At 47.0% G+C, this 16,907-nt stretch overlaps 1 protein-coding gene across 3 annotated transcripts; it reads right to left on the reverse strand.

Annotated features, from left to right (window-relative positions):
• Positions 1-828: 828 nt before the first annotated feature.
• LOC310756912 (zinc finger protein RFP-like) lies at positions 829-16,746 on the reverse strand. 3 transcript variants are annotated; one of them, XM_083601842.1, is made up of 8 exons: positions 16,659-16,746; positions 11,550-12,007; positions 10,158-10,253; positions 8,529-8,759; positions 7,695-7,717; positions 5,045-5,163; positions 4,733-4,768; positions 829-2,042 (listed from the first exon to the last, which is right to left on the reverse strand). In XM_083601842.1, the coding sequence occupies exons 2-8, from the start codon at positions 11,967-11,969 to the stop codon at positions 1,528-1,530; spliced, it is 1,440 nt and encodes a 479-aa protein (XP_083457968.1). In that variant the 5' UTR covers positions 11,970-12,007; positions 16,659-16,746; the 3' UTR covers positions 829-1,527. The 3 variants fall into 3 exon arrangements, with proteins under 3 accessions (XP_083457968.1, XP_083457970.1, XP_083457969.1); XM_083601844.1 differs by lacking the exon at positions 16,659-16,746 and adding an exon at positions 16,468-16,647; XM_083601843.1 differs by lacking the exon at positions 16,659-16,746 and adding an exon at positions 14,103-14,247.
• Positions 16,747-16,907: the final 161 nt, after the last annotated feature.

The raw sequence follows: 16,907 nt of genomic DNA on the forward strand, positions 1-16,907 counted from the left end.
CTGTTGTTTTATCCCATCTCCGCTGTGCTCAACCAACAGAGCTCAGACGGTAAGACTCTCCGAGAGGGGACAGAACAGCTGCAGGAGAAGCTTCTAGCACAAACAGCCTATCTTTACAAAGACAACCTCGGCCTTATAAATTAGGGTTTGAGCTAACCCAGCCTTGTATACGTAAGCCCCAAAAGTGAGAAGGCAGATGCACCCTAGAAATATGTGTTTTCCCCTTTAGTGGTAAGGCTGCATCTCCTCCTCTCCTCAGAGGTGATCTGTTGGGGGTCCACTGGTCAAAAGCAGGTGAGGCCAGAGTCTTGGATAGAGAAGTGGGTGGGCAGAGGCAAAATTTATATTAAATGTTCTGCCCATTTGCGCCCACCACTGCCATGTGACCCTCAGACGTTTTGCCCAGAAGGGAACCTTCACCCCTGCTCCTGGGGAGCAACACTGAAAGAGTCCTGGTGCTCTCCTCTCTCATAAAAATCTGCTTGGCCACTGTTGGCAAGAGGATTTTGGGTTAGGCAGGCGGCCCTTCTTTTTCCCTTACGTTCACAGCACAACAGCAATGATTTGTGTGTGTATCTGCAAAGCTTTCATCTTAGAATGAATAACATTGGCAGCCATTAACTCATTCCAGGATATTAAAACATGCACAGATTTTGAGGGCAAAAATCCCCAAAACAGTTCTTTCAAATCTCGTCTGCTGCATTCAGAATGCAAGTCAAAGGGTTTTTCAGCATGCTTTGAAAATATCAGTGGTAGGATTCGCCTAGTGTTTCTATGGTCACTTGGCAGTCCACCCTTCTCACCCCAACTTTTAATTAACACCAGTACTTTTTATTGTATTGCTCTGTAACTTTTATGCCATTTTATTTTAGCACAGCGTGGTTGTGCTTTTTATATATATATATACCAGCTTCTTTAAATACATTTATAGTGGAAAGGAAGAACACCTTCTTTTCTATAAAGAGCTGAACATACATACACAATTGGGGCTGGTCTGTTTCTTAAGAGATATACAAGAGCAAGAAAAACCATTAACACAAGAACAAAAAATGGATTTACGTGCCCTTTAAAAAAAATATAATGCAAAAGTTTCTCTGAACAAACAACTGTTCTTTTCAGAAAAAAAGACATAAATTGGAATATTTCCGCTTTCATAATAGTCACACCCAGTAGTTTTAAAGTCAACCCCTCCACCAAAAGAAAACCTTGGAGTTGCTTTCCCAAGTAAGACAGCCTTTGGGACATATAAGTTGCACTGAGAAATCGAAGCTGAATTTGGTGGGGATCCATATTGGGAATTACCTGGGAATGGTTGAAGAGGGGACCATTTTGTCCTGTAGAGTAGTATTTCGCCCCTCTGGGCCCCCTTTGAGGTGGACCTCCTTCCCAATCTTTCTGGAAAGTGACCCAAACGCTTCGTGGGTTTCTGCCAAGTCACTTGAAAACAAACAATACCCCCTTTGCCTTGCCCCCTGTAATAAGCACCTATTGGTCGGATGTGAAATATTTTTGCTCTCGGCCCCTGCTCTAGGGAGAGAGAGTGAGGCTGGCCCTTTCCTGAAGCCAAAAGAAGGGGAGTAGCAGCTCTCCGCAGAACGAAGCTTCCGTGAAACCAACAAGAGCATTTCCTCTCTCAGCGTCGAAGAAGGCCAATCGCTGCCCGGTGCAGTTCAGAGTCACTCGAATCCTCCGCAGATCCCCATTTAGGGGCAGGTGGTAATGACGGTCGTGGAGGACCCTGTACTGACCTCCCCACCTCCCCATAGCCCAGATCCCTTCCATGGGCGTAAAGCTAAACGCGCCCTGTCTCTTCACAGTACTTTTGGCAACCCCCACAGCCCATTCCCCCTCATTCCCCACAGTGACCTCCCAGGTGAACCTGCCTGTTCTAAACCCCTCGCGTCCCAGCACAGCAGTCAGTTGTTTGAATCTCTGCGGGTGGTCGGGCACCTCTTGACAAACGTCGGCGCATGTCACGCTCAGGCAGTCCTCAGACAGAAGGAGCTGGGGGTGAGCTGTGACTGGATCCAGAGTAACTCTTGCTATCGGGGTTTGGGGGAGACAAGCGGAAGAGAATAGAATCAGAGCCAGCTGGGCGTGGGATGTAACATAGGCAGTCAAATACAACATTTCAAAGTGTTGGTGCTGACCTTTAAAGCCCTAAATGGCCTCTGTCCAGTATACCTAAAGGAGCGTCTCCACTCCCATCGTTCTGCCCGGACACGGAGGTCCAGCTCCGAGGGCCTTCTGGCGGTTCCCTCGCTGCGAGAAGCCAAGTTACAGGGAACCAGGCAGAGGGCCTTCTCGGTAGTGGCATCCGCCTTTGGAACACCCTCCCACCAGATGTCAAAGAGAAAAACAACTACCAGACTTTTAGAAGACATCTGAAGGCAGCCCTGTTTAGGGAAGCTATTAATGCTTAATAGGTTACTGTATTTTAATATTCTGTTGGAAGCCGCCCAGAGTGGCTGGAGAAACACAGCCAGATGGACGGGGTATAAATAAATAAATAAATAATAATAATAATAATAATTGTTGTTGTTGTTGTTGTTGTTGTTATTGAATTATGGCGCTGGAGGAGACTCTTGAGAGTCCCATGGACTGCAAGAAGATCAAACCTCTCCATTCTGAAGGAAATCAGCCCTGAGTGCTCACTGGAAGGACAGATCCTGAAGCTGAGGCTCCAATACTTTGGCCAGCTCATGAGAAGAGAAGACTCCCTGGAAAAGACCCTGATGTTGGGAAAGATGGAGGGCACAAGGAGAAGGAGATGACAGAGGACGAGATAGTTGGACACTGTTCTCGAAGCTACTAGCATGAATCTGACCAAACTGCGGGAGGCAGTGGAAGACAGAAGTGCCTGGCGTGCTCTGGTCCATGGGGTCATGAAGAGTCGGACACAACTAAACGACTAAACGGCATCATCATCATCATCATCATTATTATTATTATTATTTCCTGTTTGCCTAGAGTGGACATGCAGGGGAAAGTTGGTCCAGCCAGTTGAACTTCCTGTTACACCTGGTCTGGAGCATCCTTCCTTTGCATGTGACCAAGTAGGTGGGTGTGGCCCTTCCAGACCCCACAAAAGGTCCAGTTACGCAGCCACCTTCCTCTTTTGATGCCTTTTCTCCTCATGGACTGCACTGCTGCCTCTCAGTCAGCAGCTCATGGGCCCATCCTTATGAGGGTGTAAGCCACACATTTTCTGTGACTATAAGCTAAAGTCTGCCTTTAGGGATCCAACTGTGAACTGAATGTGAGTAAACTTCTTATTACTTTTAAAAGAAGACTATTGTGTCTTTATTCTTTCAGGAGGCAATCAAAGGGGTCTTACCAGGAATAATAGAACTTAAGAGATTCTAACACATCTGCAACTAGCTTCCTGCTGTGTAAAGAGGGAAATGTACTCTGCTGTATGAATAAACTCACTAAGGTGAGTTAGGAAGGATAATATTGAATCAATATATTCTCTCCTGCAACCCACAACATTCCCAAACTGGGAGAAGAATCAACACACCCCAGCTTTGAAGCTTCCCAGGAATTGCTTTTCTGCCACCCTAAAAATCTGCTGAAGCTCCAGACCAGTTTCCCAAACTTGGCTCTCCAGTTGCTTTTGGACTACAACTCCCATCATCCATGGCTAGCAAGACCAGTGGTCAAGGATGATGGGAATTGTAGTCCAAAAAAAATAACAGATGGAAACTCAAGTTTGGGGAACAATGATCCAGAAGTTACATTAAAGATAGGGATGCTCTTCTTTCTTCTGGAATTTGCCCACATTTGAACAGGAAGATTTCTAGTAGTAGGGCAGAAAAACACAGCTTCCTGTTACCATAACCCAAGATTGTTACTGTAAAAAAATAAATATATCATGGCACTTAAGTACAGGCAAGTGAGTAGCCAGCAGGGAACACCCATTGTATGGTATGGTTTGAGAATAGTGTCAGTCTACATCCATCGGTCAGTTTTATTCAGCAAGGGACAATTGGGGTGGATCGACACACAGGAAAAAGCCCACTATAAATAAGTCAGAAATGAAATTGTTGTAACAAAAATGTTTAAACCCTATGTGGAAATGCTATAGAAAGGTTTTGTGCTCTTGTTTTGCATGTTTATAGAGCATTCAAAGAGCTGTATTTTGAATAATGTAGCTGAGTCCAGCGTCTGAGCCTTGCATTTAGATGCTTGTTATTTATTTATTTTGATATTTTGTATGTTTCACAACTAGTCTTTTGGGCATGGACACTCTCACCTCAAAACTGCACATTGAAGCAAATGAAAGATGGGATTTAGTAAAGCACATAATTTTTTAAAATGGTAGATTGTTGTACATTTATTAATATTCATGAAGTTTTAAAAACCCTTCAGTATATCTGATGATTGCTGAAGGTTAGGCTGCAATGAACAGTCGTTGCCTGGCTACCTGGAGGAGATATTTACTTGCCGGAAATGACCATTTGAGAGCTGGATGCTGAGGAGTAGCAACCAAGGAGGGAAATTGCTTTCATGCCCTAATTCTGGGCTTCTGAGAGACATCTAGCTGCTCACTATGATTCAAAGTCTTATTTAAAAGCAGGGATGGGGGAATAAAAAGTTGGCAGAAAACTCCTCCATCATAACTTTCCCACTACTCGTAAATGGTCTATTAATGGTTCCAGAGTCCCCAGTGCCCGTCCCACCGAACTGCAGCGAAATGCAAGCAAGTTCTTTATCAAACCTCACAGCTTACCTTTCTGCAAATATTTCAGATCAGATGTTAGGGTGTCTGGGGAAAGAAAAGGAAAAGAGATTCAGCACCACACTTTGAACGCTGACTGGAAATACGAACTGAAGAATAAATCAAAACAATTCTGAAGAAAAAAAATTATGGGCTGAGGTTGCAGGTGCGATGTTGAGCAGAACCCATTCCGCTAACGGACAAGGATTGCCTTCTCAATTGTCCTGGCCCCGGCCACGTTACAAAGGACTTTACTCCTCGCCACACTCAGTCCTGGACCAAAATCACAGCCAGAACAAAATCCTTGCAGCTGTTTTCCCTTACATTTGAATTCTTGTATGACGTGGTCCAGAAAGGGGATCACATCGCTGAATTCCCAGGCCCTCCAGTGCAAAGCAACAGAAAAAACCACTGGTGTCTCAAATGCCCCTCTCTCCTCAAACCTGAAAACAAAACCAGAAAAAAACACACGTTAGCAGCCCTCCATCCAGTCCAAAGTCCTAGACCGCATTACAACTGGAGTAAATTTATTGAATATTTAAAGGAGAACTGTAAAAACGTAAAGACACTAGCAGGACTGGAATAATACCTTCAATGTAAAACAGTAGTGATATAAGAATAACGTGCGCGATAAGAATGGGATAAATATACCAATTGCAGGGAGGGAGGGAAGTCAAGACTCGGCAGAGTCAAAGGGAACATATGGTAACAATAAGGATTGTTGGAAAAAGAATATGTAAAGAAAATAATAAAAATTTACTTGGGGGGAAAAAAAGGCCTAGACTGCATTAAAACAAAATAAACGGAAGGAAGAGGGATGCCCGATATATTCTAGTTCTTGTTTTAATGGCCTAACTCTGTATAACACACCTTCTGACGTTTGGTATTTCAACTTTGATATTATCCCACCCTTTAAAAAAGGTTTTATTAAAGATGTGTCTTACAAAACAAATAGGGAAAAGTACATCTCTTGTACCCACAGTCATTCACAGAGTCTTTTTCACATTTCGTTTACACGCAGTGAGACACACTGTTGTTGTAGAAATCTTGCAGTTGGGGAAAAAAGAGAAAGGAGCGAGAGATTCTTATTCTTTCTGTATTGTTCTTTCTGTTGCATAGGGTTAGTGTAGGTCTTTTTTGTCAGCATCGTATGAGTAAATCCTTTTATTTATATTTATTTTTATTGATATTAAGGGGTCCAGAGGTTGGTTGGTTGTGTTTGGAGGCCTCTCAGTTCCTGTCAGAGTTTACCCCGAGGTTGGTTTAAAACCACAGGCACAAGGAAAGTGACAACAGTCACTCTTCAAAACGGAAACTTAAGAGATGCTAGACAGAACTGCTAGAAATTCTGTCTTAGCTGTGGAAGACTGCCATGTGGGGATAGAGAATGGCAATCCAAATCGCTACAGCAGCAAGAGGAAGAATAGAAACACGGGTAGGCAAACTAAGGCCCGGAGGCCGGATGCGGCCCAATCACCTTCTCAATCAGCCCGCGGACGGTCCGGGAATCAGCATGTTTTTACATGAGTAGAATGTGTCCTTTTATTTAAAATGCATCTCTGGGTTGTTTGTGGGGCATAGGAATTCATTCATATTTTTTTTCCAAAATATAGTCTGGCCCCCCACAAGGTCTGAGGGACAGTGGACCAGCCTTTGCTGAAAAGGTTTGCTCACCCCTGGATAGAAAGATTACTTTAAGGCAGTGGTTTTTACCCTGGGGTGCCTTGAATGATGGTCAGGGGTGCCGTGGGCAACACTGGCCTCTGTCCCTCTTTCCTTCCTTCCTTCCCTCCTCTGATGCCCTCTCATGTCTCCACCTCCCAAAGGCTTGTACGGCTGTTTGTTGCAACAGCCCTGGCTGAAAGCTCCCTAGGTAAATGGTGCCTCTGGGGCTGGCCAGGGCGTGCTTCCCAGTGTTGGGATGCGTCTGGGGAGTTGGGGGCATTTGGCAACCCTCAGCTGGCTCCAGCCACCGGCCGGCAGCCAGGTGAACTTGATGCTCTCGGAACAGCATCAAAAACTGTGACTCAAGCCCCAGAAGCCTTCAGAAGCTTAAGCACGCAAGCCGGCAGAGGTAAGAACTTTGCAACGGAAGAGGCGGACAGAGGCCTATGTAAGCATTTTTACAGCATCAGGAACAAAGGAAAAACATGTCTGCTTCCCTTTGTGTCCAAGCAAACAGCAGTATAGCAAAAGCAATATACAATGGACGTTCCCAGCAGACTGTGCTGGAAGTAAACAGACATGTGACATACAGTGGTACCTCATGTTAAGTACTTAATTCGTTCCAGAGGTCCGTACTTAACCTGAAACTGTTCTTAACCTGAAGCACCACTTTAGCTAATGGGGCCTCCCGCTGCCGCCGTGCCACCGGAGCACAATTTCTGTTCTCTATCTGAAGCAAAGTTCTTAACCCGAGGTACTATTTCTGGGTTAACGGAGTCTGTAACCTGAAGCGTATGTAACCTGAAGCTTATGTAACCTGAGGTACCACTGTACAACAATCCACACATCTGTTCTAAAGGTGGAATGGAACTATATCCTAACACCCAGGCCCCTGTGGGGCAGTGTGAGGAGGCACCTCTCTTTGGGGCAGGGAGGGCAGCTCAGAGACCAAGGGGCGGCAGTAGTGGCTGCCCAGAGGACTGCCAAGGAGAGGGGAGAGGAGGATGAGGGAACACTCCAGAAGGGAGGGTTCAAAAAGGGGTGAGGGGCTGCCAGCTCTGCAGGCAAGGAGGTGACATAACTAGGGCCCCAGTAGTTGGTCAAGGGAGCTGTGGACCCAAATAGGGAAGGAATGGGAAGGAACACTGATTGTGGGAACGAAAGTAGGGCAGGTTTCAACTTGAAGGCCCATTTCTGTCTGTGAAAACCTAGAGGGTCAAAGAGACTTATGAGAACCTGCCAGTCACATTATTCCCAGGGGGAAAAAAAGGCAAAAAGGTTTAGAAGGATATGCACGGGTTCCACTTACCTCTGCAAAAGGCTACTAATGTTCTGCAAGGAAAAGAGAAAAGGGGAGCTCAGTGCCTGCCCCAGACCAGACTACAATCCCCACCCAACCCCTGAAGCCCTGAAGGATGAAGTATAAGCACCTGACTAAAATTATGCAGCCCCAGAAGATAAACCAACCCCTTTAAAAGAAGCAGGCAAGTTTCACCCTGGGCAGCCTCCCTTTGTCAGTGGCAACCTCTGGGAAGCTCAGAAGCGAGCGAGGAATGAGCCATTGTGTTATGTACTGAGTTGAATAGGATCCAAACTGCCGCAGTCTGATTGGTCCTAGAACAATAGGATCCAAAAGGCAGCAGTCTGATTGGTCCTAGAACAATGCAGCAGTATGATTGGTTGGCAGGAACCACCCAATCATGCTCCAGATAGAAGTGAATCCACAACCTGATTGGCTTACAGTAGAATTCCGGAATTAGCCAATCATGTGCAGCCCATTGTGTAAATAATGTATATAAAGCAGATACCTTGAGGGGACATTCATTCATTCCTCCTCACCACTATGAGCTGAGTAAAGAGCATGAAATCACTTTGCGACTCTGAGTATATTTCACATTGGAAGCCATAAGACAACCAACCATGAGCAAAGAGCAGAAAACATCCTATTTGGAAGCAGGTGTCTCTACTCTGCATTAAGGTGAACAAATAATCCCTCTTGTTTTTCTTGCTCCCGTCTGCTACAGCCTTGGCTACAGCTCTATAAACTGCCCCCTTTCACTTCCTACGTAGCCGGAGGCACACAAGGATTTGGAGCCAGCCTTGCGCCGCAAAGGGGTCTGGCTTGCTTGTTTCCCAGTCTCACCTGCAGGACTTCACTGGTTGGCCTCTGAAGCTTGGCTTCCATCTCCAGGATGAGAGTTTCAAGGGGTATGAGATCCCTGGAGAGCCTGTCCAGGTGCTCCTCCCTTTTCCTTGCAATCTCCTCCTCCAGCTCTTGCATTTTCTCCAGCAGAAGGTCCTCTTGTTCCTCCAAGAACTGGTGCAGTTGACTGAACTTGGCTATGGCCTTTCCCTTCTCTCCCTCTATGTGCTCCTAGAACAAGCAGGTGGGGCAAAGCAAGAGAAGCCAAGGAGGGCATTTTTAGGAATGCAGCCGGTCTCTGCAGCGTCAAGAGGGAGGACGAGAAGGTCCCTTCTGAATTGCCCCAAATATCACGTCAGGTTTTAGCAGGGAAGGAGTTTGCTGGAGAATACAGGGGCCATTCTTACGGGAGACCACACCTTTCCAAGAGGAGCAGAGCTGACTTGCACCTCCAGGCCAGCCTTCCCCAACCTTAGATCCACAAAGAGTGTTGTACTCCGGATCCCATCATTCCCAAGCAACAAGGCCCACAGTCATGGATAATGGGACCTGTAGTCTCATAGCATCTGAGATCCCAAGGGGTAGAATTAATGCTACTTTACTTCCAACATTCCATCTTGCTAGCTGCAAGGACCCCTTCTCTCTTCCCACTGTGTTCTGTTCTCCTGACACCAGGGAGCCATTTTTTTTTGGGGGGGGGAAGGAAGGAGGAAGCCCCCATTACACAAGTGAGCTATATCCTTGTGCAGGGCTTCCAATGATGGGGCAAGGTGAATCTTGCCAAGTTTTGGAAAAGCAGCTTATTATTGTTTTGTTAAAAGGATATATATTATAATACCTATGAGACCGCCTCTCCCGGTATGCCCCACGGAGAGCCTCAAGGTCCATAAATAGCAACACCCTAGTGGTCCCGGGCCCTAAGGAAGTTAATTAGCTTCAACCAGAGCCAGGGCCTTCTCAACACTGGCTCCGGCCTGGTGGAACACTCTGCCTCATGAGACCAGGGCCCTGCAGGATCTGATTTCTTTCCGCAGGGCCTGTAAGACAGAGTTGTTCCACCTGGCCTTTGGCTTGGAGCCAATTTGATTCCCTCCCTCCCCCTCTTTCTTTTTTCTTTTCCTTTCTCCTCCTGCGATGAGGTTTCAATATTTTAATGTTGTATTTTAATTTTGTTTTTAAGTTGTATTCATTCAATTTGTTTTTATTATTGCTTGTTAGCTGCCCTGAGCCCGGCCTTGGCTGGGGAGGGCGGGGTATAAATAAAAATTATTATTATTAGTATTAATATCACAAAGATTAATAATAATAATAATTATACCCCACACATCCGACTGGGTTGCAAAGCAATTATATGGGTGAAATAATAAATGACCAAGGGATAGATCAGTTTGGTAGAACATGAGACTCTTAATCTCACGGGTCACGGGTTCGAGTCCACATTGGGAAAAGATTCCTGCATTGCAACCAGACTAGATGACCCACATACAAGTAGACCTATATATGCTAGATATAATCTGTTTCAGGAAAAGCTGCTTCAGGCCCTTCTGCTTTTAATATTTGTTTCCCACCATCCCCCCCCCCAACACTGATCCTACGTCTCATTCATTTCTCAGCCTTGCTGATGCTTACAAGCAACTGTCGCCTTCCAATTTCTATTTGTGCTTTAAAGGTCAGAAGTCTTTCTCTCTCCGTCCTCAAAATCGGCAAGCAACTGCTGATCTGTTCCTGAAAAAGAAGAAGCAGATTTTTTGGGGGGGTGTTCTTCCTCTTAGAGGTTTACTTTCTTCTTTCTTTGGCGATCACTCGTAGCCGAGTAAGATTGTCTTCCATAAAAAACGGTTTTAACAATGCGTCCGTAAGTGACTGTGGAGGCCAATTCTGGATCCACACGTCCTTCCACAGTGGGGACATTGGTTTCTGGGCGGGAGTTGAACATGGTGAGGGTTTGCCAAGCGTGCCTTCCTTTTAGCACGTTTCTCCCTTGCGTCCTGAGTTTGAGTGTCTTCAAAGCCCACGACACCTTTGGTAAAGGCTGTTCTCCAACTGGAGCTCGCAGGCCAGTGTTTCCCAGTTGTCAGTGTTTATACTATATTTTTTTTAGCTTTGCCTTGAGAGTCTTTAAACCTCTTTTGTTGACCACCAGCATTACGGTTTCCATTTTTAAGTTCGGAATAGAGGGGTTGCTTTGGAAGACGATCATCAGGCATCCACACAACATGAGCAGTCCAACAAAGTTGATGTTGAAGAATCAGTGCTTCAACACCATATTGCTGTTGAATCATCATATTACTGTTGAATCAGCATGTTGCTGACAACGCGCTCCAAAACTCGCACAACATGACCAGTCCAACTGGTATACTTTATATACCCATCAAAACAAGACAGGTGGAGCAGATGCGAGGACCGCATCGCCTGTCACGGTGTTGGTGAACCAAACTCCCATTGCCCATGCTTGCTGGGGCTGATGGAAAGACTAAAGATTTCCCACACCTGATTTGAAGTGCAGCCGAATCAGAGGCTCAGTCCCTGAAGGTTATTCCTATGCCTTCCAAGTCCGAATCTTTATCCCACTGTACGCTTACAAGCAGGGACGCGGGTGGCGCTGTGGGTTAAACCACAGAGCCTAGGACTTGCCGATCAGGAGGTCGGCAGTTCGAATCCCCACGACGGGGTGAGCTCCCGTTGCTCGGTCCCTGCTCCTGCCCACCTAGCAGTTCGAAAGCACGTCAAAATGCAAGTAGATAAATAGGTACTGCTCCGGCGTTTCCGTGCGCTGCTCTGGTTCACCAGAAGCCGCTTAGTCATGCTGGCCACATGACCTGGAAGCTGTATGCTGACTCCCTTGGCCAATAAAGCAAGATGAGAGTCGGCCATGACTGGACCTAATGGTCAGGGGTCCCTTTACCTTTTATCTTTACAGTTACAAGCACACTGAATAGATTTACGGGTAGAGTTCAGGGTTCAAGCCCGCCCCTTCCTGAACGATGCTCTGGATCATTCCCATCCACCGTCCACTCTTACCTTGTATACCTGGGCGGCTTCTTCTGCGGAGAGCACTCTGTGGCCCCTATGCTCTTGGGAACTGGCACATTCCCCGCAGAAGGGGACTTGGTCGTCCTCGCAGAACAAGTCCCAAGGCTGCCGATGCCTCTGGCATTCCGAGTCCCGTTGTTCTCGAGCCTCTCTCTTGGCGGAAGCTTCCCAGTCCTTGAGTATTTCAGCGAGGTTCGAGAGAGACCTGTTGGGCCTGAAGGTTCTCTCGACAGTCCTTCTGCACTCGGGGCACCTGGCATTTGCGCCAGGCTGCTCCCAGCACCTCCTGATGCATGTTTGGCAGAAGCTGTGCCCACAGTTTAGCAGCACTGGGCTGGTGAAGTAGCAGAGGCAGATGGGGCAGGTAGCTACGCACCGGCACCGCTTCATGGAGTTCCCGTCACCCATGGGCTGAACCTTCGGCAGAGATGCAATGCCGCCTCAATCTGAAACAGGATACATCAAAAGGAAACACCTTATGAGTGACTTAATAAAGGGCATGTTGCAATAAACTGCTTTGAGGTTCTCTGTTGACTAAGCGATAGATATCTATGCAGCGATGAGCACTTCTTTACCAACGACAGTTGTATGATTATAATAGCCCAGGTGAAGAATTTAGAAGAATTTAATTATTACGGTTACAAACCAGTTCCGGGTCACTTACAATATCAGGAAAATCATAAAACACAACAGGAGTACATTGAATTGCAATTGGGTCTAACAGAGACAATTCAGATATAGCGGCAGTTAAAAAAAATATACTAAATCTTGGTCACCAAAATATAACCTAAATATAATTAAAATAAAACCAAAAATTGTCATTTAAAAGCTTAATCATTTTGGTGGTACAGCTTGTTCCCTAAGTTTTGTGGCAGTCGCACAGAATTTGGCCACCCTTAGCGTAATCTCTAGATCCTTGTCCTCTACCAGGAGTTTTAGACATTGAAGTTCGGACCCATTGAAGTTCGGCCCAGGTGTAGCTCTGTGGTAGGCTGCAGATCAACAGGTGTAGCTTTGTGGTAGGGCTGGAGTTCAACAGGTCCGGTATTTTTGGGCTGTGATTCCTGCATTGCATAGGGTTGGAACAAATAACCCTAGGGGTCCCTTCCAATTCTACAATTCTAGGGTTCTATAATTGGCATGAACGGCACTTGCAGGTAGGTGTCATAATAGACCAACACGAACAGCAGCCTTTTAAAGAGGCTAGTAGCTATCAGTTTCATACTGCTAGGGGGCCGCAATACGTCTGCCTGGAAGTGATGTCCAGGGGGGATTTCTGGAAGGCGGCAATTTGTCCTGGATCTTTGGCAAGCAAACCAAGAAATCGCGTTTTAATGTTAAAAAAAAAGCTGAACAATTTGGGGGGTTTCCTTAGAAAAACAAAAACTCAACTTTCGGGGTGTCCTGATTTTTATCTTTTGAAATACCTTGGGTTAAGAACTTAATTCGTTCCAGAGGTCCGTTCTTAACCTGAAGCACCACTTTAGCTAATGGGGCCTCCTGCTGCTGCCGTGCCACCGGAGCACGATTTCTGTTCTCATCCTGAAGCAAAGTTCTTAACCCGAGGTACTATTTCTGGGTTAGCAGAGTCTGTAACCTGAAGCGTATGTAACCTGAAGCGTATGTAACCCGAGGTACCACTGTATGGCAACCCTACATACTTCCTACAGAGAACTGAGCTTCTCTTCCTCTGCAGCTAACATGGGTCGCCTCCACACTATATTTAAAGCACATTTTTAACACTTGGCAGAGCTGTAGCAGGGAGGTGGGGTGGCTAGCCGGGTTTTGTTTTTGGCTCAGGTGAAATTTCCAGAGGGGTGCCACTGAGGCTCACAGCCTGTGTGCGTGTATGCAACTGCACATGGTGTGTGTGCGTGCGCTAAACCAAGTCTTTGACGCGTGTGAAATAAAGTCTAGAAGCGTTTGGATTTGATATCCCGCTTTATCACTACCCGAAGGAGTCTCAAAGCGGCTAAAGTTGATAGAACACAAACCCTCTGCTGACTGCCTTGATACATTATCTGAAGTGCTATTATTCACTGTGCAGGAGGAAGCTGTACATAGGCCATTGGTCCTCCTAACACAATACAGTGGTACCTCAGGTTACATACGCTTCAGGTTACAGACTCCGCTAACCCAGAAATAGTGCTTCAGGTTAAGAACTTTGCTTCAGGATGAGAATAGAAATTGTGCTCCGGCGGCGCGGCGGCAGCAGGAGGCCTCATTAGCTAAAGTGGTGTTTCAGGTTAAGAACAGACCTCCGGAACAAATTAAGTACTTAACCAGAGGTACCACTGTATTGTCAACCTAGAAATGCCAAAGGTTAAATTTGGGAGCTTCTGTACAAAAAAGCAAAAGCTCCACCACTGAGGAACCATCTTATTTTGAGAAATAAAATATCTCTACACCCGCATGGGCAGGAATAAAGCTGGGCTGCAAACCATCTCCAACACTTAATCTGGAGCCCTTCGGATAGTTGTGGGTTTGCTTTTTACATTTCCACCACACCCTTCCCCCCAAAGCCAATTACAAAGCCCTCACCTGGCGGAGGTGAGCACGTTGACTCAGCTTGGCTCTAAGCCACGAGAGACGCCACCAGCATTGAAAGGGAAGAGCCGAAAGCAGAGAAATCAAATTCCCCGCCAAGAACTCGGGCGGCTTCGAAACTCGCCAGCCGCCGCCCTTCGAACAAGCGGGACGCGTTTTGAATGGACAAACTGCGGGGCGGGGCAACCTGCAGCCAATCAGCGGCTCTCGGAATGCTCACCCGCGGACACGCCCCCGTTCCTTGGTCCTGCGGGAGGAGTTCCGCCGATTAGCAGAAAGTCAAAGCCGAAAAGGGAGTTCTTTGCTACTAACGCCGTTTTCCGCGTTGTTGCAAAATCGCGGCGGGTGGGGTTTGCAGCCAAAGGGGTATGCAGAATGATGAGCGTTTAGTCTGCTCTGGGACGATGGCAAAACCTGAGCAAGCCTAATTTTGTGGGTTGCTTCTTTTGCAGCTGCGCCTCGAGGCACGTGGAGCTTTCTCCTTAATTTTGCAAAACCCGACACGGTGTGGGGAAGCCAACAGTGCATTAGGGCTGCACATTGGCAACATGTCACGTGCCTTTTTCTGCTAAAGTGGTCCCTGCCCTCAAGTTCACAATCTTAAAAACAACAGCCCACACAGCACAAAAGGAAAAAGGAATGTGAGGGAGGAAGGACAAACAAGCGCAAGTTGTATATGTTCCCATGCAGCTAAGACTGCAAGCATCATGTTATGCTGTATTTCTGTTGATCTGCTGTTACTTTTTATGGCGTCTTAGAGGATATGTCGTCTTATTTTTTTGTGTCGCTTTAAAATGGTTTTTTTTAAAAAAAAAAAGATTGTATTTGTGATATAATTAAGGGGTTAAAACTGCTCAGCAGGAGTGGCGTACAATTTATCTTAATACTAATATTTATGATTGACATTAAGCAAAGCAAGGTCTTTCTACATATGTGAATAAACCTTCACAAATCAGCCATTAAATGTTAACACGCGGGAGCCACTTAGTGCGGCAGCATTTCAGTCTCGCCGGGCGCTCAAGTAACAGACTCGAAAGGTGTCTTAATCAGCATTTAGGTTTCAAAGGGAGACGCCACTGCGCTGTTGAAGAGCAATATGCAGTCTTGATATCCCGCTTACCCATTTTCACCTCCCTTTTGCAAATTCCATTACCAGGTGGGGAGTGTCTTCCCCTCCCCCTGATTGAATCTACTTTTCTCTTGACCAGACGCCCTTTTCATTTGCACAGGAACTCACGTGTCTTCCTCTTACACCGCTGGGCCTTCTTGCCCCACCCTTGACTTTCTTTCAACATCTGGAGGACGCCACACAAGCTGTCCCTGGGCTAAGGTGTTAAGAGAGGTAACAAAAAGAGCTATGCCTCTGGAACTCTCTCTAGCATTTTCTAGCAAAAAAGATGAATTAAATATCTGGGCAGGGAAAATCTCCCTCTGCTGCCAGTCCTAGTAGGAAATTGTCAGTGTGCGCGCAGCTTCTTTATATTCTTTGCATGTTTTACTCAGAAGTAAAGGTAAAGGGACCCCTGACCATGAGGTCCAGTCGTGGCCAACTCTGGGGTTGCGACACACATCTCGCTTTATTGGCCGAGGGAGCTGGCGTACAGCTTCCGGGTCATGTGACCAGCATGACTAAGCCGCTTCTGGTGAACCAGAGCAGCGCACGGAAACGCTGTTTACCTTCCCGCCAGAGCGGTACCTATTTATCTACTTGCACTTTGACGTGCTTTCGAACTGGTAGGTTGGCAGGAGCAGGGACCGAGCAACGGGAGCTCAACCCGTCATGGGGATTCGAACTACCGATCAGATCGGCAAGTCCTAGGCTCTGTGGTTTAACCCTCAGCGCCACCTGCGGTCCCTTACTCAGAAGTAAGCCTCGCTAAATGCTCCAATACCCGCCCTCCCCCATGAAATGTGCATAGGGTTGCAACGCTGGGCGAGTTTACGCAGAAGTAATCTTCAGTGGTGGGACGCGGGTGGCGCTGTGGGTTAAACCACAGAACCTAGACTTGCCGATCAGTCGGAGGTTCGAATCCCCGCGACGGTGTGAGCTCCCGTTGCTCGGTCCCTGCTCCTGCCAACCTAGCAGTTCAAAAGCACGTCAAAGTGCAAGTAGATAAATAGGTACCACTCCAGCGGGAAGGTAAACGGTGTTTCCGTGCGCTGCTCTGGTTCACCAGAAGCGTCTTAGTCATGCTGGTCACATGACCTGGAAGCTGTATGCCAGCTCCCTCGGCCAGTAAAGCGAGATGAGCGCCGCAATCCCAGAGTCGGTCATGACTGGACCTAATGCTCAGGGGTACCTTTACCTAATCTTCAGTGAGTTCAGTGGGAGATGTCAGCATGGATTGTCGGAGCACACCTTCTTCCTTAAGAAGTCAGCTGGAAAGACCACAGCATGCATCAGGAATAGGATTTTTCTCCATTCCCGATTTGCACCCTTAGGTCAATTCCTACATGTGCTTGCTAGCTTTCCCGCGCGTTTGGTTATTTCAGCTGGAGGTGACGACAGCGTCGGGGCAGCCGGTATAAATTGCTGGGTTAGGTTCTCACCTTAACCCCGCAACCACGTTGGCCTCCAGCCCCGCGCGCAGAGACTTCGCATCCGAGCCGGAAGTCGCGTTGCGAGGGATTACTCTCCCTTCGGCTTTGGCTCTATTGTGACGATCGGCCGCATTCCATACATGGAACAGGGAGGCGGAGCTGTTCACGAGACGGCGTTCTAAGCATCGCTGATTGGCTGCAGCGTGGAGCCTGTTCGCCCCGCCCCCGAACGTTTGTCCATTCACAACTTATCAGCTG

This window comes from Podarcis filfolensis (assembly GCF_964270895.1).
Source record: "Podarcis filfolensis genome assembly, chromosome: 2".
Lineage (NCBI taxonomy): Eukaryota > Metazoa > Chordata > Lepidosauria > Squamata > Lacertidae > Podarcis > Podarcis filfolensis.

Coding starts and splice junctions, on each gene's coding strand:
- LOC310756912 (XM_083601842.1), bottom strand. CDS start 11,969: ATGGGTGACGGGAACTCCATGAAGCGGTGCCGGTGCGTAGCTACCTGC. Junction 7,718..8,528: donor CAACCAGTGAAGTCCTGCAG/GTGAGACTGGGA, acceptor TTTTCCTTGCAG/AACATTAGTAGCCTTTTGCA. Junction 4,769..5,044: donor CGTCATACAAGAATTCAAAT/GTAAGGGAAAAC, acceptor TTCTTTCCCCAG/ACACCCTAACATCTGATCTG.